Source organism: Asterias rubens, chromosome 15 (assembly GCF_902459465.1).
Source record: "Asterias rubens chromosome 15, eAstRub1.3, whole genome shotgun sequence".
NCBI lineage: Eukaryota > Metazoa > Echinodermata > Asteroidea > Forcipulatida > Asteriidae > Asterias > Asterias rubens.
The window spans coordinates 13,283,340-13,300,207 of NC_047076.1; the positions used below are offsets into that span (position 1 = coordinate 13,283,340).

Genomic DNA, 16,868 nt, shown 5'->3' on the forward strand with positions numbered 1-16,868 from the left:
AGGAAGTGGGCAAGGACGCTTTGTCTACTTGTCCTTAATATCGCAATTTTGTTCTGTTGAGAAGTTTTGAAAGGCATTCAAAGCCGAGAGAAAAGTTATTGATATAGAATTTGACCTTCGTGTGTGCAGTGCATTCCAAATGAAAACAGTTGTTGTATATTACAATGATGTGGGATTTTCCCCTTGAAGCACCTTTACAGCAGGCTTATAAAAACGCCCTACAAAACTATCCCACGTTCATTTCCCTCCCGGACGTGCATTGTGAGCGGTTGTATAGTTAACTTTACTTCTAAGAATATAACTACCACTTGATCACTGATCAATTTAATCAGTTTATTCTGTCAAGTCATCATCAATCTTCCTAAAGCTACGACTCAATTGATGATGGGGCTTCTTCAGACTTCTTCCAAGATGGTTGTGATGATATTTGCTCTTCTTGTTGCAGCTACATTAGGTAAGTGTGGGGCACCATGGCTAGATGTTAAAATTATCTTTCGTCAGAAAACATTAAACCACTATACTTATCCACCACCACTTCTCTGTTTAAATACACACTGGGCACTATTGGTAATTGTCAAAACCACACTTCTCACTTTGTGTATCTCAACACATGCATAAAATGTCAAACCAGTGAAAATTTGAGCTCAATTGGTCGTCGAAGTTGTGTGCTTTTAGATGTTTGGTTTCGGGACTCAAACAGAGGTCTCGAAATCAAATTAATTTTTGTTTAGTAATAAATAACTTCTTCAACTATATACACGTCACTTCAGAGGGAACCGTTTCTCATAATGTTTGATACTCTCAACATCTCTCAATTGCTTTTTATCAAGTAAGTTTTTTATGCTAACAACTATTTTGAGTAATAGTGTCCAGGGCCTTTAAAGTTAAAAAAATATACTGAAATGATACTTGAGTATATAAAATGTGTTTTTGATCTGTGAGCTTTCGACTGATATGTGTGTGCCTACATGAGAAAACGAAACGCTTTCTTTCGGGTAATGAAAAAGAAACGAAAATGTAACCAGTATACAATTGTTTCTTGTTGTAGCCGACAACGTTGATGACCTTTGCCCCTCGGCGGATATGACGTCAGGAACGGGGGACGTTCAGCTGGTAAACTCTTACCTATCCGTTGATGGTGTCGAAAACGCGCTTCCGCTGTGTGGCATGCAGTACATGGTACCAGTTAAGGCAACTTTGTATCAAGGAATGCTTGCTGCTAGTCAACAACAAGGAAGCAATTTCATGTAAGAAAACAAACATCAAAAATAAAATTAAGAACGGAATGAAAGAGAAATAACAAAGAATGAAACACCCATTCTCTGTAGACAAACAGACGCACACACGCACTCAAGCTTGTTTACACCTGGCAACCGTGGACCTCCTATAATTGTCTTTTGTACACGTTTGCAACCTAACCGTGAACCTTTGCCGAACGTGGAGTTATTTTCCCCCTTTGTTATAGGTGACTGGTTTGAATGTGTATCCTCAAATTTTTCAGCAACCATCTTAAGTGTTATATATTATTCTACATCACCTTATTTACGTAAACGGTGAGCAGGTGTGTACCCCTAACATGCGGACATACATTTCTTTTTACCCCCTTTGAATTTCTGTTTTTTTAGACGCAATTTTCCCGGCTGGTATTAATTATACATTATATATTTTATTTTTTATCGCAATCGATGTCCTTTCAGGTTTACAATCGGTCCAGTGCATCCAACTTACGGACACTTTATTGAATCAATCAATAGTGTTTCTTCAAACGATCCGTTTTACTGGATTCTGTTTGAAAACGCAACCAAGATGTCTTCGCAAGTGGGTAAGTTGGACTTATCTTTATACATAGCGATTGGTTCACATAGTATTGATACTCGTTGTCCATTGGTTGACTATGTCACCTGATATTAATACGCTTTCTCCATTGGTTGATCGAATGTCACGCGGTATTGATACTCTTTGTCCATTGGTTGATCTAATGTCACATGTTCTTTGTCCATTGGTTGACCTTATACCACGTGATATTAATGCTCTTGGTCCATTGTTTGATATAATGTCACGTGGTATTAATACTCTTTCTCCATTGGTTGATGTAATGTCACACGGCATTGATACTCTTCGTCCATTGTACTCTAATGTCACATGATATTGATAGTCTTTGTCCATTGGTTGATCTTCTATCAATAGTGTTAATACTTTTCGTCCATTGGTTGATTTAATGTCACACGGTACTCATACTCTTTGTCCATTGGTTGATCGAATATCACATGGTATTGGTACTCTTTGTCAATTGGTTTATCTAATGTCACATGATACGAATCCGATTCTGTTTTTTTTCTTTTCTCTCAGGTGTTGACTTTATTGACATCACTAGCGAAAGCGCTTACCTCTGGCAGTACGTAAATACATCTGCTGGCCATGATTCAAACTACACTGGTAAGGACTATGTCAAGTTTAATTTTGTAGGCACAACACCGCACCTATCGAACTAGTTGTTGCAACGAAAGCCATGCATGTTTAAATGTATTAGTTAGTCTTAAAGTGCCACCACTACCCTTTTTAAGTTTGGACATTGTATAAACGTAGCGCTGTGACGTCTTCTTGATTGATCTATTGTTCCTCATTGATGTACACTTCCAACTCTGCCTAATATGCTCAGCATGAAATATCTTCCTTGTTCAAAACAGGCTTACAAACCAAATTTCCAGTTGGTGCATATTGCTTGTCACTGGTATTCAGCTGTTGTTTGCTTATCCTAAAAACGTGGAAATTTGGTTGGTAATCCTGTTTTTATCAAAGGGAGAAACTTCATGCTTACAGGTTATGAAATTGGGCCCAGGTATTAAAGTCACCTGGAAGTGGTATTTTTCAAAATAAAGCTTTTGTCACTAATATATGAGTTTTGATGAGTGGAATGTGAATAAACAGTTAACTAAGGTTTTAAACAATCAGTTCTTATGTTATTTACAAATTTAAGAGTAGACCCCGACCCGAGAGGGCGCTGTTCGTGACGTAAATCAAGGCAGACTTTGCCTGTAATGCGTAGAGTGAACACAGTTGCAAAGTTCATGTACGGACCAAGTCGTGAGTTTGTACGTTTAAAAAAAAATAAAAAATGTTTTTTGAAATGTACCAATTCACGACTTGGACGTACATGTACTTTGCACGTGTGTTTACTATACGCATTGCAGGCAAAGTCTGCCTCGATTGACGTCACAAAAGGGGTAGGCGGAGTCAGCCCCCCAAACAACTTTATATATTTTTTAAACATATAAATCGTGACAAACAATTACTAAACAAATTGTTTTATTGTTCGTAAGCATATACTCTTATGTTTGAAAGACAAAAAAATCTATTTCCAGGTGACTTTAAGTATTGGTTGAAGCTTTGCATGGTGTGGATACAATATTATGAGGAAACTGTATACATTATAATAGTAAACTTTCGAGTACAACCAATAAGAGGAGAAGGTACAGCCGTTTGTTGAAGACGAGCATAGTCTACTTTGAAACGTCGAGACCACAGCGGCTCTTCGAAGAGCCAACACTCACACAAAAGAGATTTACATGGTTGTTCACGAAAGTTTACTATTAGTTTCTTCCTAGAGAGACCGATATTTGAAACTAACACATCGATGTTGACCTTGCTATTGTTACTTCATGCAAGGTCAGTGCGGTGGTCCATCTGTGATTGCTCCAACCATGCCACTATTGTATAAAGTCGCGTTCCTGACCTTCTCAAGCGAAAACACCAACGATGGCTTCGAACAAGTCTGTAAGCGACCTGTTTTGATCCAAGCCACTGGTACTACGGCATTCGATCTTCTCCAAGACGCAAATGACCAGTTACCAATCTATGTCAAGTAAGTGTACCAACCAAAATTAACAAGCTTTATCCCAGGTGCAAATGTTTTAAATCGTTGTGGTTCCCGTTGCTAAAACATAGAATTCGAACTGCCTTTAACTACCGGGAAATCTCGGTGGTCTATAGTTGGTAAAGACATCTTCTCTAGATTTTCAAAGGTCGTGGGTTCGAATCCCACCAGGTAATAAGCCTGCGATTGTTTTTCCAAAGGTATATTGTACACAGTGCTAACACACATTGGTGCTAGGGTAAAACAAAAATTAATATACTATATTCCCATGGCAAATTAAACATCTTAAGTGTACACGTTTTTTTAAATTACAGTAATGCTTTGACGATAATGCACAACAGATTATTTTTTTATTTCGAATAGTAATTTGTGCGTGCATTTATTTTCTTCAAGGGCGGTTCTTGATATGCAAATGAACACAGTGACGGAGATTAACGGAGTGCCCAATGTCGACGGAAAAGCTTGGACTGGGTACTACGCGGGTTCCAATATGATGATACCTAACGGTAAGAGTTTTCATTAGTTATGAGGTTTAAAGAAATTCCAGATCGAGCAGCTGCACTAATACACGCCCTCTTGTGTCAGTTAATTGCGAGTCCAGTGAATTGCTGATCGGAACCCGAGCCTGAATATCTGTATGTCACAATTACGTTCCGATATAATCACCTTTGACCTCACATTACTTTACATGGCGTTCATGGTTCTGGAAATTTGCGGTTAAATCCGACGTACATGGGTATACATAGCCAAGGTGCATGCTGGTCTAGCTAGCGATAAGGGCCCAATTTCAGAGAGCTGCTAAGCACAAAACATTTCTTAGCATGACATTTCTTCCTTGATAAAAACAAGATTACCAACCAAATTTTCTACGTGGGTTTTCAGCGGGATAAGCAAACGACAGCTGCATACCAGTAACAAGCAATATGCAACACATTTGGTGGGTAATCCTGTTGTTGTCTAGGAAGAAATTTCATGCTAAGCAAAAGTTGGTGCTTAGCAGCTCTATGAAATTTGATTTGATATGAGGTTTGATCGCTAGCTAGACCAGCATGCACCTCATTCAATAGTAAGCGCGTGCTCAATGGATGTTTTAATGCGAATAGGTCTTTGAAATGCATTTTGTAAATAATGTCATAACATGTCACATGAAATAATATACAGTTTGTTTTGTTTTTGCTTCATAGATCTGGCGATGACGAATGTCAGCAATGGGGATCATGTCGTCTTCCGTTATGAAGAAGTGGATGGTGAAAATGATCCTGGAAATGTTGGGGCGCCCTCTGCTGGTCAACACATCAATCTGCTCTATGCAGTGATGTTGTTGACAACGGTGATGCCTTTGATATAAAAAGTAAGTCCCAGGTAGGAAGATTTGGGTATATAAATGACATAATTATCTCGATTTGAATGTTCAATTGAATGGGATTTTATTCATTGAAAAAAGGAATTGATAAAGGAATTTTATGTACACAATTTTAGTTGTTATTTCTAACATAATTGAGTAGTGGTATTTTAAAAATTATTATCCTTTTAAAAGACATTCTCTACGAAACTGTAGACATGATCTTAAATCAAGTCAATAAAGGTTATTTTTTATTCCTTAGATATTTAATATCAAATGTTTTTACAAAATTACAATTGTTATCTTTGCATTTAGGGTTAGATTCGTCCTACAGCTTCCTTTAATTTTGTGCTTTGCAAAACCCTTGCATATGATCAATAAAGGATAGTCATTGGCTGACAGTTGTGTGCGTATACGTGTTTCAACTTTGACCTCAGTGATGGCGGCAGTGCAAGGGAGTTTACATGTAAAACACTATGATCTTCTTAATTTACTTCTACCACATGTGTCTTAAAGGCACTGGACACTATTGGTCATTCTCCAAATAATATTGTTAGCATAAATACTTACTTGGTAACAAGCAATGGAGAGCTTTTGGTAGTATAAAACATTGTGAGAAACAGCCCCCTCTGAAGTAGCGTAGTTTTTGAGAAAGGAATAATTTCACACATCAAATATTTGAATTGATTTTGAGACCTCAGCTGAGGTCCCGAATTCAAGCATCATAAAGCACATAACTTCGTGCGACAAGCAGGGTGTTTTTCTTCCATTATTCTCTTGCAACTTCAACGACCATTTAACTAAAAGTTTCACATGTTTGTTAATAAGCATGTTTAGATTCACGACTGGTCTTTGACAATTACCAAAGGTGATCACTGCTTTAACACAACACACGGTGTAGGTAAACCCAAATTCTGACCATTATTTTTTATATAAATGTTGTACTAAAAGGAAAGTGAAATCACTAAGCTTCAAATAAGCTTTTAAAGCAAAACATTTTTCACGGTTTTCGTTTAAGATTCCAAAGTTTAAAATTTCAAATAATCAAAGTTTTGAGGTCAACATTTATACATCAACATTTTATTATCTATGACTTACAATTAATTAACATTTGAAAAACATCGTTTTGCATTGGTAATTAAGTTACCAAATAAACTACCAATACCGGTATTTAAATTCATGTTAATATCTTAAATTAACAGTTTGTAGACAGAGCAGATTAAAACACTAAGCTGCGATGATCCTAAGAAATGAATACTTTTCTCTTTTCCTTATCGGAATATTACACACTGTAACCCCTACCCGTCCCAAGTCAAAGGTCAAATAAGGTTTTGAGTAGCCTCTTTAAATATCCACGTGCCCCCTGGATTTTGAATGGACTCTTTAGGTATACATGTGTCCCCCTGGATTTTGAATGGCCTCTTTAGGTGTTCACGTGTCCCCTGGATTATGAATGGCCTCTTATAGTATACATGTGTTCCCTGGATTTTGAATAGCTTCTTTAAATATCCTTGTGCCCCCCCCCCCTGTATTTGTAATGGCCTCTTTAAAAACCCATGTGTCCCCCTGGATTTTGAATTGCCTCTTTGAATATCCATGTGTCCCTAGCTGGCTGGATAGCCTTCCTTATCCTTGTGCCCCATCCGGACCCTCTGTATTTTGAATGGCCTCTTTAAATATTCATGTGTCCCCTGGATTTTGAATGCCTTCCTTAAATATCCTTGTGCCCCATCCGGATCCCCTGTATTTTGAATGGCTTCTTGAAGTATCCTTAAATGCGCCGCCAATTCACACCCGATACCCAAATCTAGGCCTATCAGACTCGCGGTCTGATCATCATCACCGATGACTTGAGTGAGTATCCATACCCATGGAACGGGAACCAGACTACTCCCTTAGCATTCTGTCCTGCTGGCACAATGCCGCCTAAATATTTGCCATTGAGATTGGAGTTATGACATGAGGAATACCACCAGGCTCCTGTGTACTCCTGAGCACAGTTACCGTGCCAAAGGTCATTGTCGCGGTCAAAGGTCGAGAATTGCTGGCCATTGTGGGCAGAGAGGGCGTCACCTACACACACACAAAAAGCAAAAGTTATTACAAAACTTAGTTGTAGAATCCAAGTTGGAATTTCATGAGTTGTGAGGGTGCGTTTTTTGGTCGTGATCAAAAGGCCAGAGACTTTGGAACGGCAGGTGGCAGCAGACAAACCAGATATCCATTGTTTACATTGTTCTGAGCATGCGCACAATTCTAAGAACAATGGATTTACCTGGTAAGTCTGCTGCCACCCAGAGTTCCTAAAAGTCTCAACTGTTTCGGTTGCATTGTCCATTGGTTTGTCACTGGGCGATGACTGAAACAGTTATTGGTTTACACAGCCATTAAACGGGCATTTTTTTATGACGTCATGAAGCACCACCAAGTGACTGATAAAAAATTACCTGCTGGACCTCCTGTGAAACCAGCCACTCGCAACGTGTAGTTTGTGGCCTCACTCCCTACATAGAAATGCCTGTAGTGAGCCTCGACGAATGTGAACTGCCAATCCTCCAAAATAACGAGTAGTTCGTAACGATTTTGTGCCGATAGGGCGTGAATCACCTCGTTCCCAAGCCACATCTCTCCCGAGTTATAACCGAACCCATTTCTGTAGGAGAGCCAGTCACGGAAGAATTCTTTGCGCCCATTGACACGACGGTGAATCACCTAAGGCGTAAATATAAAAATAAATCAAAAAAACAAGAATATTACTCTGTGTCCATTGGTTGATCTACTGTCACATGGAGGTGTTACTCTTTGTTCATTGGTTGATCTTAAGTCACATGGTGTTGCTGAAATCTTTGTTCATTGTTAATCTAATGGTGATATATCCTTTGTCCATTGGTCGATCACATGGTATTGATACTTTTTGTTCATTGGTTGACCGAATTTACAACAACATGTATTGATATTATTTTAAAAACCATTTCTAGCCAAATTATTTGGCGCGTATGACCAGTGCCTGCGGAGAAAGACATGGGACCAGTATAAATAAATTATTGTTTCAACTATTGGTAGATTTTGCTCATTGCAAGGGTATGGCCGGTATTGGTTTCATCATGGTTGTATACACATGTACATCGGCGTAAACTGCGAATCTGACACCATGGGATTGGATGTGAGGTCAAAGGTGAATATGGCATGTCTCGAAGTCTGGTGAATCACGGAGAAAAGAATGTTGACCCTGTCCATGGTTGAATGGAATGCTTTTAATGTTTAAGCTTATTGATTATTAGTTATCGATTATCTTACCGTCCATCCACCGCCTTGCTGTGATTGATCACAGAACACTCTGATTGGCTTACAACGTTCGGAGAATGCTGGGAAAACTGTGTATATACCGTCACGCCCACCACCAAGTTCCCGGATGTCTTGACAATTTGTCGGCATATGTACAGGAGCTGTTTCATACAGAAGAACACACAACGTCGTTATATAAAGAAACGCCGGTATAATGAAATGCTGATGAAAACACAACCGTATAAAGAAACAACCGTACAAAGAAACAACCGTTTTTTAAAGGAACACGTTGCCTTGGATCGGTCGAGTTGGTCTTTGAAAAGCGTTCTGTAACCGTTTGTTAGAAAGTCGATATGGTTAGAAAGATGTTGTAAAAGTAGAATACAATGACCTACACAAATATGCCTTGAAATTGCATGGTTTTCTTTTTACCTCGTCGACTTACACGGTCGGCCATTTATGGGAGTCAAGTTTTTGACTCCCATAAATGGCCGACCGTGTTAGTTCGCGACGTAAAATGAAAACCGTGCAATTTTGAGTGATACTTGTGTGGATCATTATATTCTACTTCTAAAACATCTTTCCAACCATATACATTTCATAACAAACAGTTTCAAACGCTTTTTATAGACCAACTCGTCCGATCCAAGGCAACGTGTTCTTTTAAGTAAGAACGGTATAAAGACACAACCGTTTGGTATAAAGTAAGAACGTTATAAAGAAACAACGTTTAAGACATAAAGGTATTTTATTTCTGCAAACTTAGGCTGTATTCCAGTTTAAATGTTATATAAGAAGAAGACATACAATTGATTTCGAAACCTTGTTAGATTTTGGACTCAATCCCTGTCCGTTTTCACTGTGCCTATACACGGTGATATTCACGCGAATAAAGCGTTTCAAAGACTTATACGAAGACCCAAACTCGCCGCATCGTAACATTGTGTCTTTTGAGATAGCTAGTGCTAGAAATTGACATGGAGTGATGCAACTTCAATTTTTACTACATCGCCTAGCAAATAATTGTTCCAGAATAAAAACAAAAATAAAAAAAATGATGAGCAAATACTTACATCCACCAGCAGCCGCGTTGTATACCCCTCCACAGCAAGTCTTATCAGCGTTGGTTACGATGGTTGGTCCGCCGGCCGTCGGTCCACTTGGACTGAACGGGGCGAACGGGCCTTCCGGTGTACCCACAGCCGGTCCACCCACAGCCGGTCCACCGACGCTAGGACCACCGCCCCCGGTAGTGGGGCCTGAACCCGGGCCCGAACCCGGACCAACACCCGGACCCGAACCCGGGCCCGAACCCGGGCCCGAACCCGGGCCCGAACCCGGACCAACACCCGGACCCGAACCCGGACCCGAACCCGGACCCGAACCCGGACCCGAACCTGGACCCGAACCTGGACCCGAACCGGGGCTCTGTGAAATCGTATGAAAGGCGCATAGCAGCACCACTAACAACCCAACAGTCCACATACTTCTTGTTCCTTTTTGGGATACTAAACTGCAGATGAAATAAAAATCTAAAAAACTTTCTGTAGAATTGTAGGATCACACGAGGTGCCACGGCGAACAAGAGTAGCAGTGCAATCGAACTGAGATGCCTACGCGGCTCCCGGCACCGATCCACCCTCTAAAAATTGGTGACTCACATGCCATAAAGACTCGCTCATTAAGAGCAGAGGGGAGTCCAAAAACTAAAAACTTTCCTCTGAAAACTATACAGAAAATCATCTTTTGATATGCATTGATCAATATAAAAGAGTTTCTTCTTTTGCTGGAAACAGCCAAAGTTGCTACAACTCATAATTTGTTAATTTGTGGGGCTAAAATTGATATTTTAACAAATTTAATTTTGGCTGAATTGTTCCCTTTAGTGTGACGTTCTTCCTTATGACCCTTACAAGGCGAATCAACCGGTAATTGATTTTAAGTTGAACGGAAACAAAGTCGTGACGCATAACATCATGTGATAGCTATTTATAAGATTCCGGTACGTTCATATAACTAGTATATACCTTTACATTCCATGTACCGGTCAAATTATCGCTATATAGGGGACTTATTGGTTTATACAAGAAGAATCCACTGTAAGTAGTTGCAAAAGTTTTGAATTGTAACTGAAACAAAATAAGATAACTAATAGCCTTCGAGAAAGACTACAGAGTCGAAACCTAAAATGACACCTCCTGTATCTACATGCGTACCATGATTATCCATTCCAATGTATCTAGTCTTGTTCTGTTATTGTTATGAACTCTTAATATGTATTGATGGCTGCATAGTAAACAAACTGTTAAAAACAGTTTAGATGGCTGCATAGTAAACAAACTGTTAAAAACAGTTTAGTTACAAACAATCATTGTTTTGAGCTATTTTTGCTGTATGCAGTACACCCTTTAACTTTACTTGCATTTTAACAATCAAAATATAAATTAAAACCAAATAATTTATATTATAAAGGGTCCAGGCTCTGTATAAGCCTAGGCTTGTTCCTGGTGCCCTTCTCGAATCACCCTTTGTTCCTTTTTCTTGTATGTTTTATGATTATTTATTGTGATATTTGGAAATAAAAAACAAACAAACAAACAAACAATAAACCTATGACCATAATAGGTGCATTAGGTTTGCATTAAAACAAAATAAATCAAAGTCATTGAGGGCACGCACTTAGACAAGGGGATTGAAATACTAAAAAAACGGACACTATAATGATTATTCACTAAAATATTATTACAAAACCGGAAGTAAAAGCTTGCATGTGCAATTTTGTAACCGGGGAGGTGGGGGCGGGGGCAGGTGGTTGGAGATGGGGGTACGCAAGGTTGCAGCCACACGCTCGGTACCCTTGCAACCTCTTTCCCAACAAGGTCGAAAGCTTACACAAAATGAATGGTTCGTCACATAAAACAGCCTGCTAAATTATGTCTTTGCCCCCTCCCCAAAATGAAATTGTCTACGACAATGCGTAGGTGGTTGCGCATTATAATGTGCGTCACAAAAGAAGCGATCAATGGATCAAGGAATATGGAACTTTTGCCAACTTTCTGAATTAGACTTTATTAAATGCGTGTCTGACCTTTCGTACATGAGTCTCAAAGTCTTTCGTAATTTAATTTAAATAATCCCGGATGGCATTTATTAGAACCTTCCTATTACTGGTATGGGTTGAACGCAGTGCACCCTGACGTATCTTGTATTAAGCGGGTCATCGTTGACCTATACCAGACTAGTCACAAAGGCATATGGGTCACGCAGTGATGAGCGAACAAGACAAGAGGTACGTTAGATTTTGGTCAATCTTGAACCGCTAAGAGACTAATAAATTGCAGTTATAGATGTCTCAGAGATATTGAAGAATCGGCTTCAGGCTCTGTGCTATTGTCTGAACCACTGAGCACGTACGTAGGGCAGGCACGCGCAGTATTGTCGAAACAACCGCAGGGCCATGGCAAGCCTGAATCGAATCTGGAGTCGAATAGAAGCAGTGGTTTCGAAAAGGGTCACAGACGAATGGTCATTCCTAAGATGAACAGAAAACGGCTCTTCTCAGAGCCATCACTACCCACAGAAGAGCTAGAACCACTTACATGTTGTCACTACAAACACTTCTTGCTTATAGTCATCATGTATCTTATAAGATTTTAGTCAATCTTGACCTAAAAGTGATTGCAGTCATGGATAAGGTCATATATTTAGACGAAATGCCCATTCCTGAGATGAGCTGAAACCGGTTCTCCCCAGAGCCACCACTACCCACTGAAATCTCCGGACATATCTCGTTGGGACCCTGCCCCTTTCAATATTGGTTCTGATTGCACGGTCTTCTTCTGCGTTCCAGTCAACATTGAGCGCGGGGGACGGGGGACGGGGGACGGGGGGCGGGGGATGTTTTTTTGTCAGGGGGAAGTTATGGAGTGGTTTTATGTAACGTTGGGAATGGGTGGCCCAAGCAATCATTATTTGCTTAGTCATCATGTCTCTTAAATAACATCTTAGTCAATCGTGACCTAAGACTAATTGCCGTATGAATAAGGTCACAGATTAGACGAATAGTTCACATTATAAGGCCATCATGTATCTTTAGTTGCAGTCACACTTGACCTAGCGTACAGTGATACACGAAGGTCACCGAGAGGTCACAAAGAGAGTGGCAAGGTCACAAGAAAAAGCTAAAGATAAAGGTTTGTGGCACCCTTTGTAAATGCATGCTGAAAGAAAATCTGCGACAGAAATGTAAATAATATCATTCTTAATGGTTCTGGTGCCTTGTCTCCTCAAATAGGATGTGTCATGAAAGTGCTTGTGGCTAGATACCAGTCTAATTCCATTCCACTGCCCCCCCCCCCGCACATGAGCTCATGCCAATTTAATGATTCATTTTAATAAAAGACCCAAGATGACAATCTGGGCACAATAATACTTAGGTTGAAAAAAAGAAAAATTGACTGCGTTGGTTCGAATCAGTCTACGTTGCAACGTAGCGGCGATCGACCAATGAGTTATTCAGCCGGTCGTTGGTTAAAGTCCCGCTCTGTCAATATTTGTCTTTGTTCAACCCCAAATTATTCATAAATTTATTAAGTCAGTCTCCTTCTTAATACTTATTATGGCGATAAAATTTTAATCTTAAGAAATTGATGTATTATTGTTTGATTTGCTGATGTGGGCAGTGAATAAATGTAATCGTAGGTCTAAAGCTAGTTTCAAGACAAAAACTAGTGAATGTCAGTCAGAAGTCATTTGTATAATTTGAATCAAATTAAATCATTTTTATTTCACATCTTTTAGAATCGATGTTTCTCAACATAAGCTTAACATTGCACAATTTAGTCTACTTTATTTCTTAAGAAATATTCATTAATATCACTTTTCATCACTGTTCACCAATACTTCCATGTAAACGCACTTTCTTAAACAGTATTTGTTTATACTGGCTTCATTTTATTATTTATTATAAAATTTATTTACAATTTAATTGCAAAGAACATCAATACCTGACACAAATTAAACAAGAAATTTTTGAATGGAAAAATACCATTAAAAATTACCAATTATTAACACGGTAAAAGATGTAAACGTTTAGGAATTATGGATTCGTTTTAAGTTTTTTTATTTAACATTAAAATATGTTCTAACTTATATAAACAAGGTACAGACATTTTTCAGATCCTGCAATTTGAAATTCGACATCTTGTTCAAAGAATTTTTTTTTAAAACATGGATTATGTTTTGATTAATGCCAAATGAAAGTTTCTTCGTTCTTTCTAATCCCCGCTCTATATTCATCTGATAAATTAGTTGCCGCCAAAACTTTCTAAGCACAGAGTAGTATTGCTTAGCAGAAACAGGTTACCAGCCAAAACTGAATCAAGTTTGCATACTAGTGGCTGGTCCCTCACTCAATTTGTCAAGCAAAACTTTCTGTTTTATGAAATAATTGTACTCAGCATCGCACCAACTGAAAAGCAGTGAACCAGTTTAAACAAAATGGCGGCCCCGTTGGAAACCACGTGACTAAATCCTTGGACATATCATCATGACCGCAGTTTTCCACCGACTGAAAAACAGGAAACCAGTTAAAACAAAATGGCGGCCTCTTTTGAAACCATAATTGGACTAAAACCAGGGTACCAGTTAAAAAAAAATGGCGGCCCCCATTAGAAAACATGTGACTAAATCCTTGGGCGTATCATCATGACCGTAGTTTTGAGGGAGTAAGTGTACCCAGTCCAAGGGTTCCAGACGATTCCCTGACCGTAAGCACTAGGCGAGTTACCGCGTAGGTACCGGCCGTTGAGGTTGGACTGGAGGCAGCTGTTGTACCACCAAGCCCCCGTGTAATCGACGGCACAGTTACCCAAGAAACGATCGTTGTCACGGTCGACGGTCGAGAACATCATCCCGTTGTGCTGGGAGAGACCATCACCTGAGGAGAAAAGACGAATTTGAATGATTAAGGGTCTATTCTAAAACAATAGGAAAAGATTACTGCACGGGGTGATTCTCCTTACACTGACTAATGATGCTGATCGGCGATGTGCAGTAACACTTCTAAAATTCTTTGTTTTTCAGATGGGTCTTTAAAGGCAAGGGGAGTTGCAGACGGATGGTAGTTGAGACGTGGAGAAAGACAAGGGCGGAGTGCAATACAAGAAATTAAGGTTGGTGTAGTATACAGTCTAGCATTTGTACAACCTATTCTAAAATGATAAAATGATACCAAAACGCTATAGATAAGTTCGTTGACCTAAAATAGACCAAGCATGGATCATTGCGGCACCACAGACATTTTCAACGGGTTTCCAGGGGGGGCATTTTTTCTATGTTGTGTTTAATTGCCATTCTAAAAAAAATCATAATTTTTCCCCCAAGGGTTCCCTTTTTGAATCGAATCAAATATCCCCATTGAAACGCACTGTGTCAGTGGCAATGTTGGTGTAAAGAAAACCGCAATATTGCTTCGGGGTTTTGTTCTTACCAACATCACTGCTGGGGTCGTAGTTCTTAACGTGGAGGGTGTAATTTCCAGCCTCTTCACCAAGCCAGAAATTCCAATAGTGGGCTTTGACTATAGTGAACCTCCAGTCCTCCATGAAGACCATCAACTCATAGGGCCCCTGGATTGAAATGTGATGAATGATGTCGAGACCGAGCCAGAACTCCCCAGTCAAGAACCCGAAACCGTTTCGGTATTCGTCCCATCCACGCTCAAAGTCCACCCAGCCATTCATACGTCGCTGGATCACCTATTGGGAGAAACAAAATAATTGTCTTGAAGACCATCAAAGCATAATGATCGAAACGTCGAATTGTACTATAACAGATACTGAATAGGATGAATAAATTCTATTGGTTTTGGTTCAACCCTTTACGCTGATGTGTGTTAGCACTGAATAATCAGTACTTTCCCGAGTTCTTAAAAAAAAATCACAGGCATACTACTCGTTGGGATTCGAACCCACGACCTTTGCAATTCTAGAGCTGTGTCAAGTAATTGAACACATAAAAAAATACTATTAAGTTTCGTTTTATAACCCTTAAACTGATGTGTTAGCACTGTAAACTCAGTCCTTTTGTATACCTAAGTTCTGTGACAACAAATCGCATTGTATATTACTCGGGTGGGATTCGAACCCACGATCTAATCAACTAAATCATTTACTTACCGTCCAGCCACCCCCTTCAGTTGCTTGATCACAGTATACCCTGACTCCTTCACAGCTATCAACATAGGCAGGATAAACGGTGTACAGACCATCCTTTCCTCCGCCCAATTCTCTGATGTCATTGCAGTCCTTCGGTAAAAACTCAGGTGCTGAAAAAAAAAATCAAAGTTTTAAGTTACCTCGCAAAGATTTCAGCTTTGTTGAACTCTCAAATCCTACCATTTTTGTTTCGTGACTTGGGATCAGGGCCCTATTTCATAGAGCTGCTTAGCACAAAAATTTACTTAGCTTGAAGTTTCTTCCTTGATTAAAGCAGGTTTACCAACCGAATTTCCATGTTGCATATTGCTTTTTACTGGTATTCAGCTGTTGTTTGCTCATCCTGAAAATCATGTGGAAATGGTTGGTAACCCTGTTTTTATCGAGGAAGAAATTTCATGCTTAGCAAACATTTTGTGCTTAGCAGCTCTATGAAGTTTGGCCCAGGTCACACAAGGCAACTTACAGGAAACCGGTTTCAGACAATCTCAAAGAAGAAAAGGCATCTACATAACAACGTTCACTGATTTCTCTTAGCGATCGTAAGACATTGTGTGAAAAGTTTGGTTGCCTCCAAGTTGCCTCGGATCGTGTTACCAAACCCTATAATAATAATTACATTAAAATTGAAAACTCTGATCATGCAGTTTAAAACCCAAAATTTGAATCGGTTCAGGTTTACGTTCGTGAAGACAAGTTTTCCCACTTGAAAAAGGTAGAAAAGGGTTTTGAGAGTTTCGTTTAGTAACCACACATGTAAGAGGGGTTGGGTGGGTGTGGGGTGAGGAGAGGGGGGGGGGGGTAGGCTGTTTCAATCTTTCCAAGCTACTTTTAAGTTCTTACCATTGCCAGTTAGTCCTCCGAATAAGATACCATTACAGCACTCGTCTGGGCAGCATTTGTCGGCTTTATCTGAAAACTTGGCTCTTGTTGATACCGCGATACAAAGGAGTAACGCGACTACTCTTACCACTCCCTCCATCTTGAATTGAAGAGTCACTCAAAGGTCTTTCTAAAAAGGTCTAACCAACCTTAGAAGTTGTCTTAAATTCTAAGTGTTCCCAAACACATCAAGAAGTTAGTAGCCGAGTTCGGAGGGCTTGGTATGGTTCGGGCTCTTGGCGTAATGGTAAAGGAAGGTGTTGCCCCC

At 39.6% G+C, this 16,868-nt stretch overlaps 3 protein-coding genes across 4 annotated transcripts; 1 reads left to right on the plus strand and 2 right to left on the minus strand.

Annotated features, from left to right (window-relative positions):
* The first annotated feature begins 224 nt into the window (after nt 1–224).
* Nucleotides 225–5,797, plus strand: LOC117299883. 2 transcript variants are annotated; one of them, XM_033783471.1, is made up of 8 exons: nt 225–454; nt 1,049–1,247; nt 1,698–1,822; nt 2,350–2,436; nt 3,667–3,862; nt 4,268–4,380; nt 5,059–5,225; nt 5,532–5,797. In XM_033783471.1, the coding sequence occupies exons 1-7, from the start codon at nt 382–384 to the stop codon at nt 5,220–5,222; spliced, it is 957 nt and encodes a 318-aa protein (XP_033639362.1). In that variant the 5' UTR covers nt 225–381; the 3' UTR covers nt 5,223–5,225; nt 5,532–5,797. The 2 variants fall into 2 exon arrangements, with proteins under 2 accessions (XP_033639362.1, XP_033639360.1); XM_033783469.1 differs by having other exon boundaries at nt 5,059–5,797.
* Nucleotides 5,798–6,011: 214 nt separating this feature from the next.
* LOC117300289 (microfibril-associated glycoprotein 4-like) lies at nt 6,012–9,986 on the minus strand. Its single transcript, XM_033784024.1, has 4 exons — nt 9,575–9,986; nt 8,514–8,662; nt 7,664–7,928; nt 6,012–7,289 (listed from the first exon to the last, which is right to left on the minus strand). Exons 1-4 carry the CDS (start codon nt 9,984–9,986, stop codon nt 7,033–7,035), a joined length of 1,083 nt encoding a protein of 360 aa, XP_033639915.1. The 3' UTR covers nt 6,012–7,032.
* Nucleotides 9,987–13,258: 3,272 nt separating this feature from the next.
* LOC117300058 (fibrinogen C domain-containing protein 1-like) lies at nt 13,259–16,857 on the minus strand. The gene is made up of 4 exons (XM_033783731.1): nt 16,562–16,857; nt 15,680–15,828; nt 14,992–15,259; nt 13,259–14,439 (listed from the first exon to the last, which is right to left on the minus strand). The coding sequence occupies exons 1-4, from the start codon at nt 16,698–16,700 to the stop codon at nt 14,186–14,188; spliced, it is 810 nt and encodes a 269-aa protein (XP_033639622.1). The 5' UTR covers nt 16,701–16,857; the 3' UTR covers nt 13,259–14,185.
* Between the last annotated feature and the right edge of the window lie 11 nt (nt 16,858–16,868).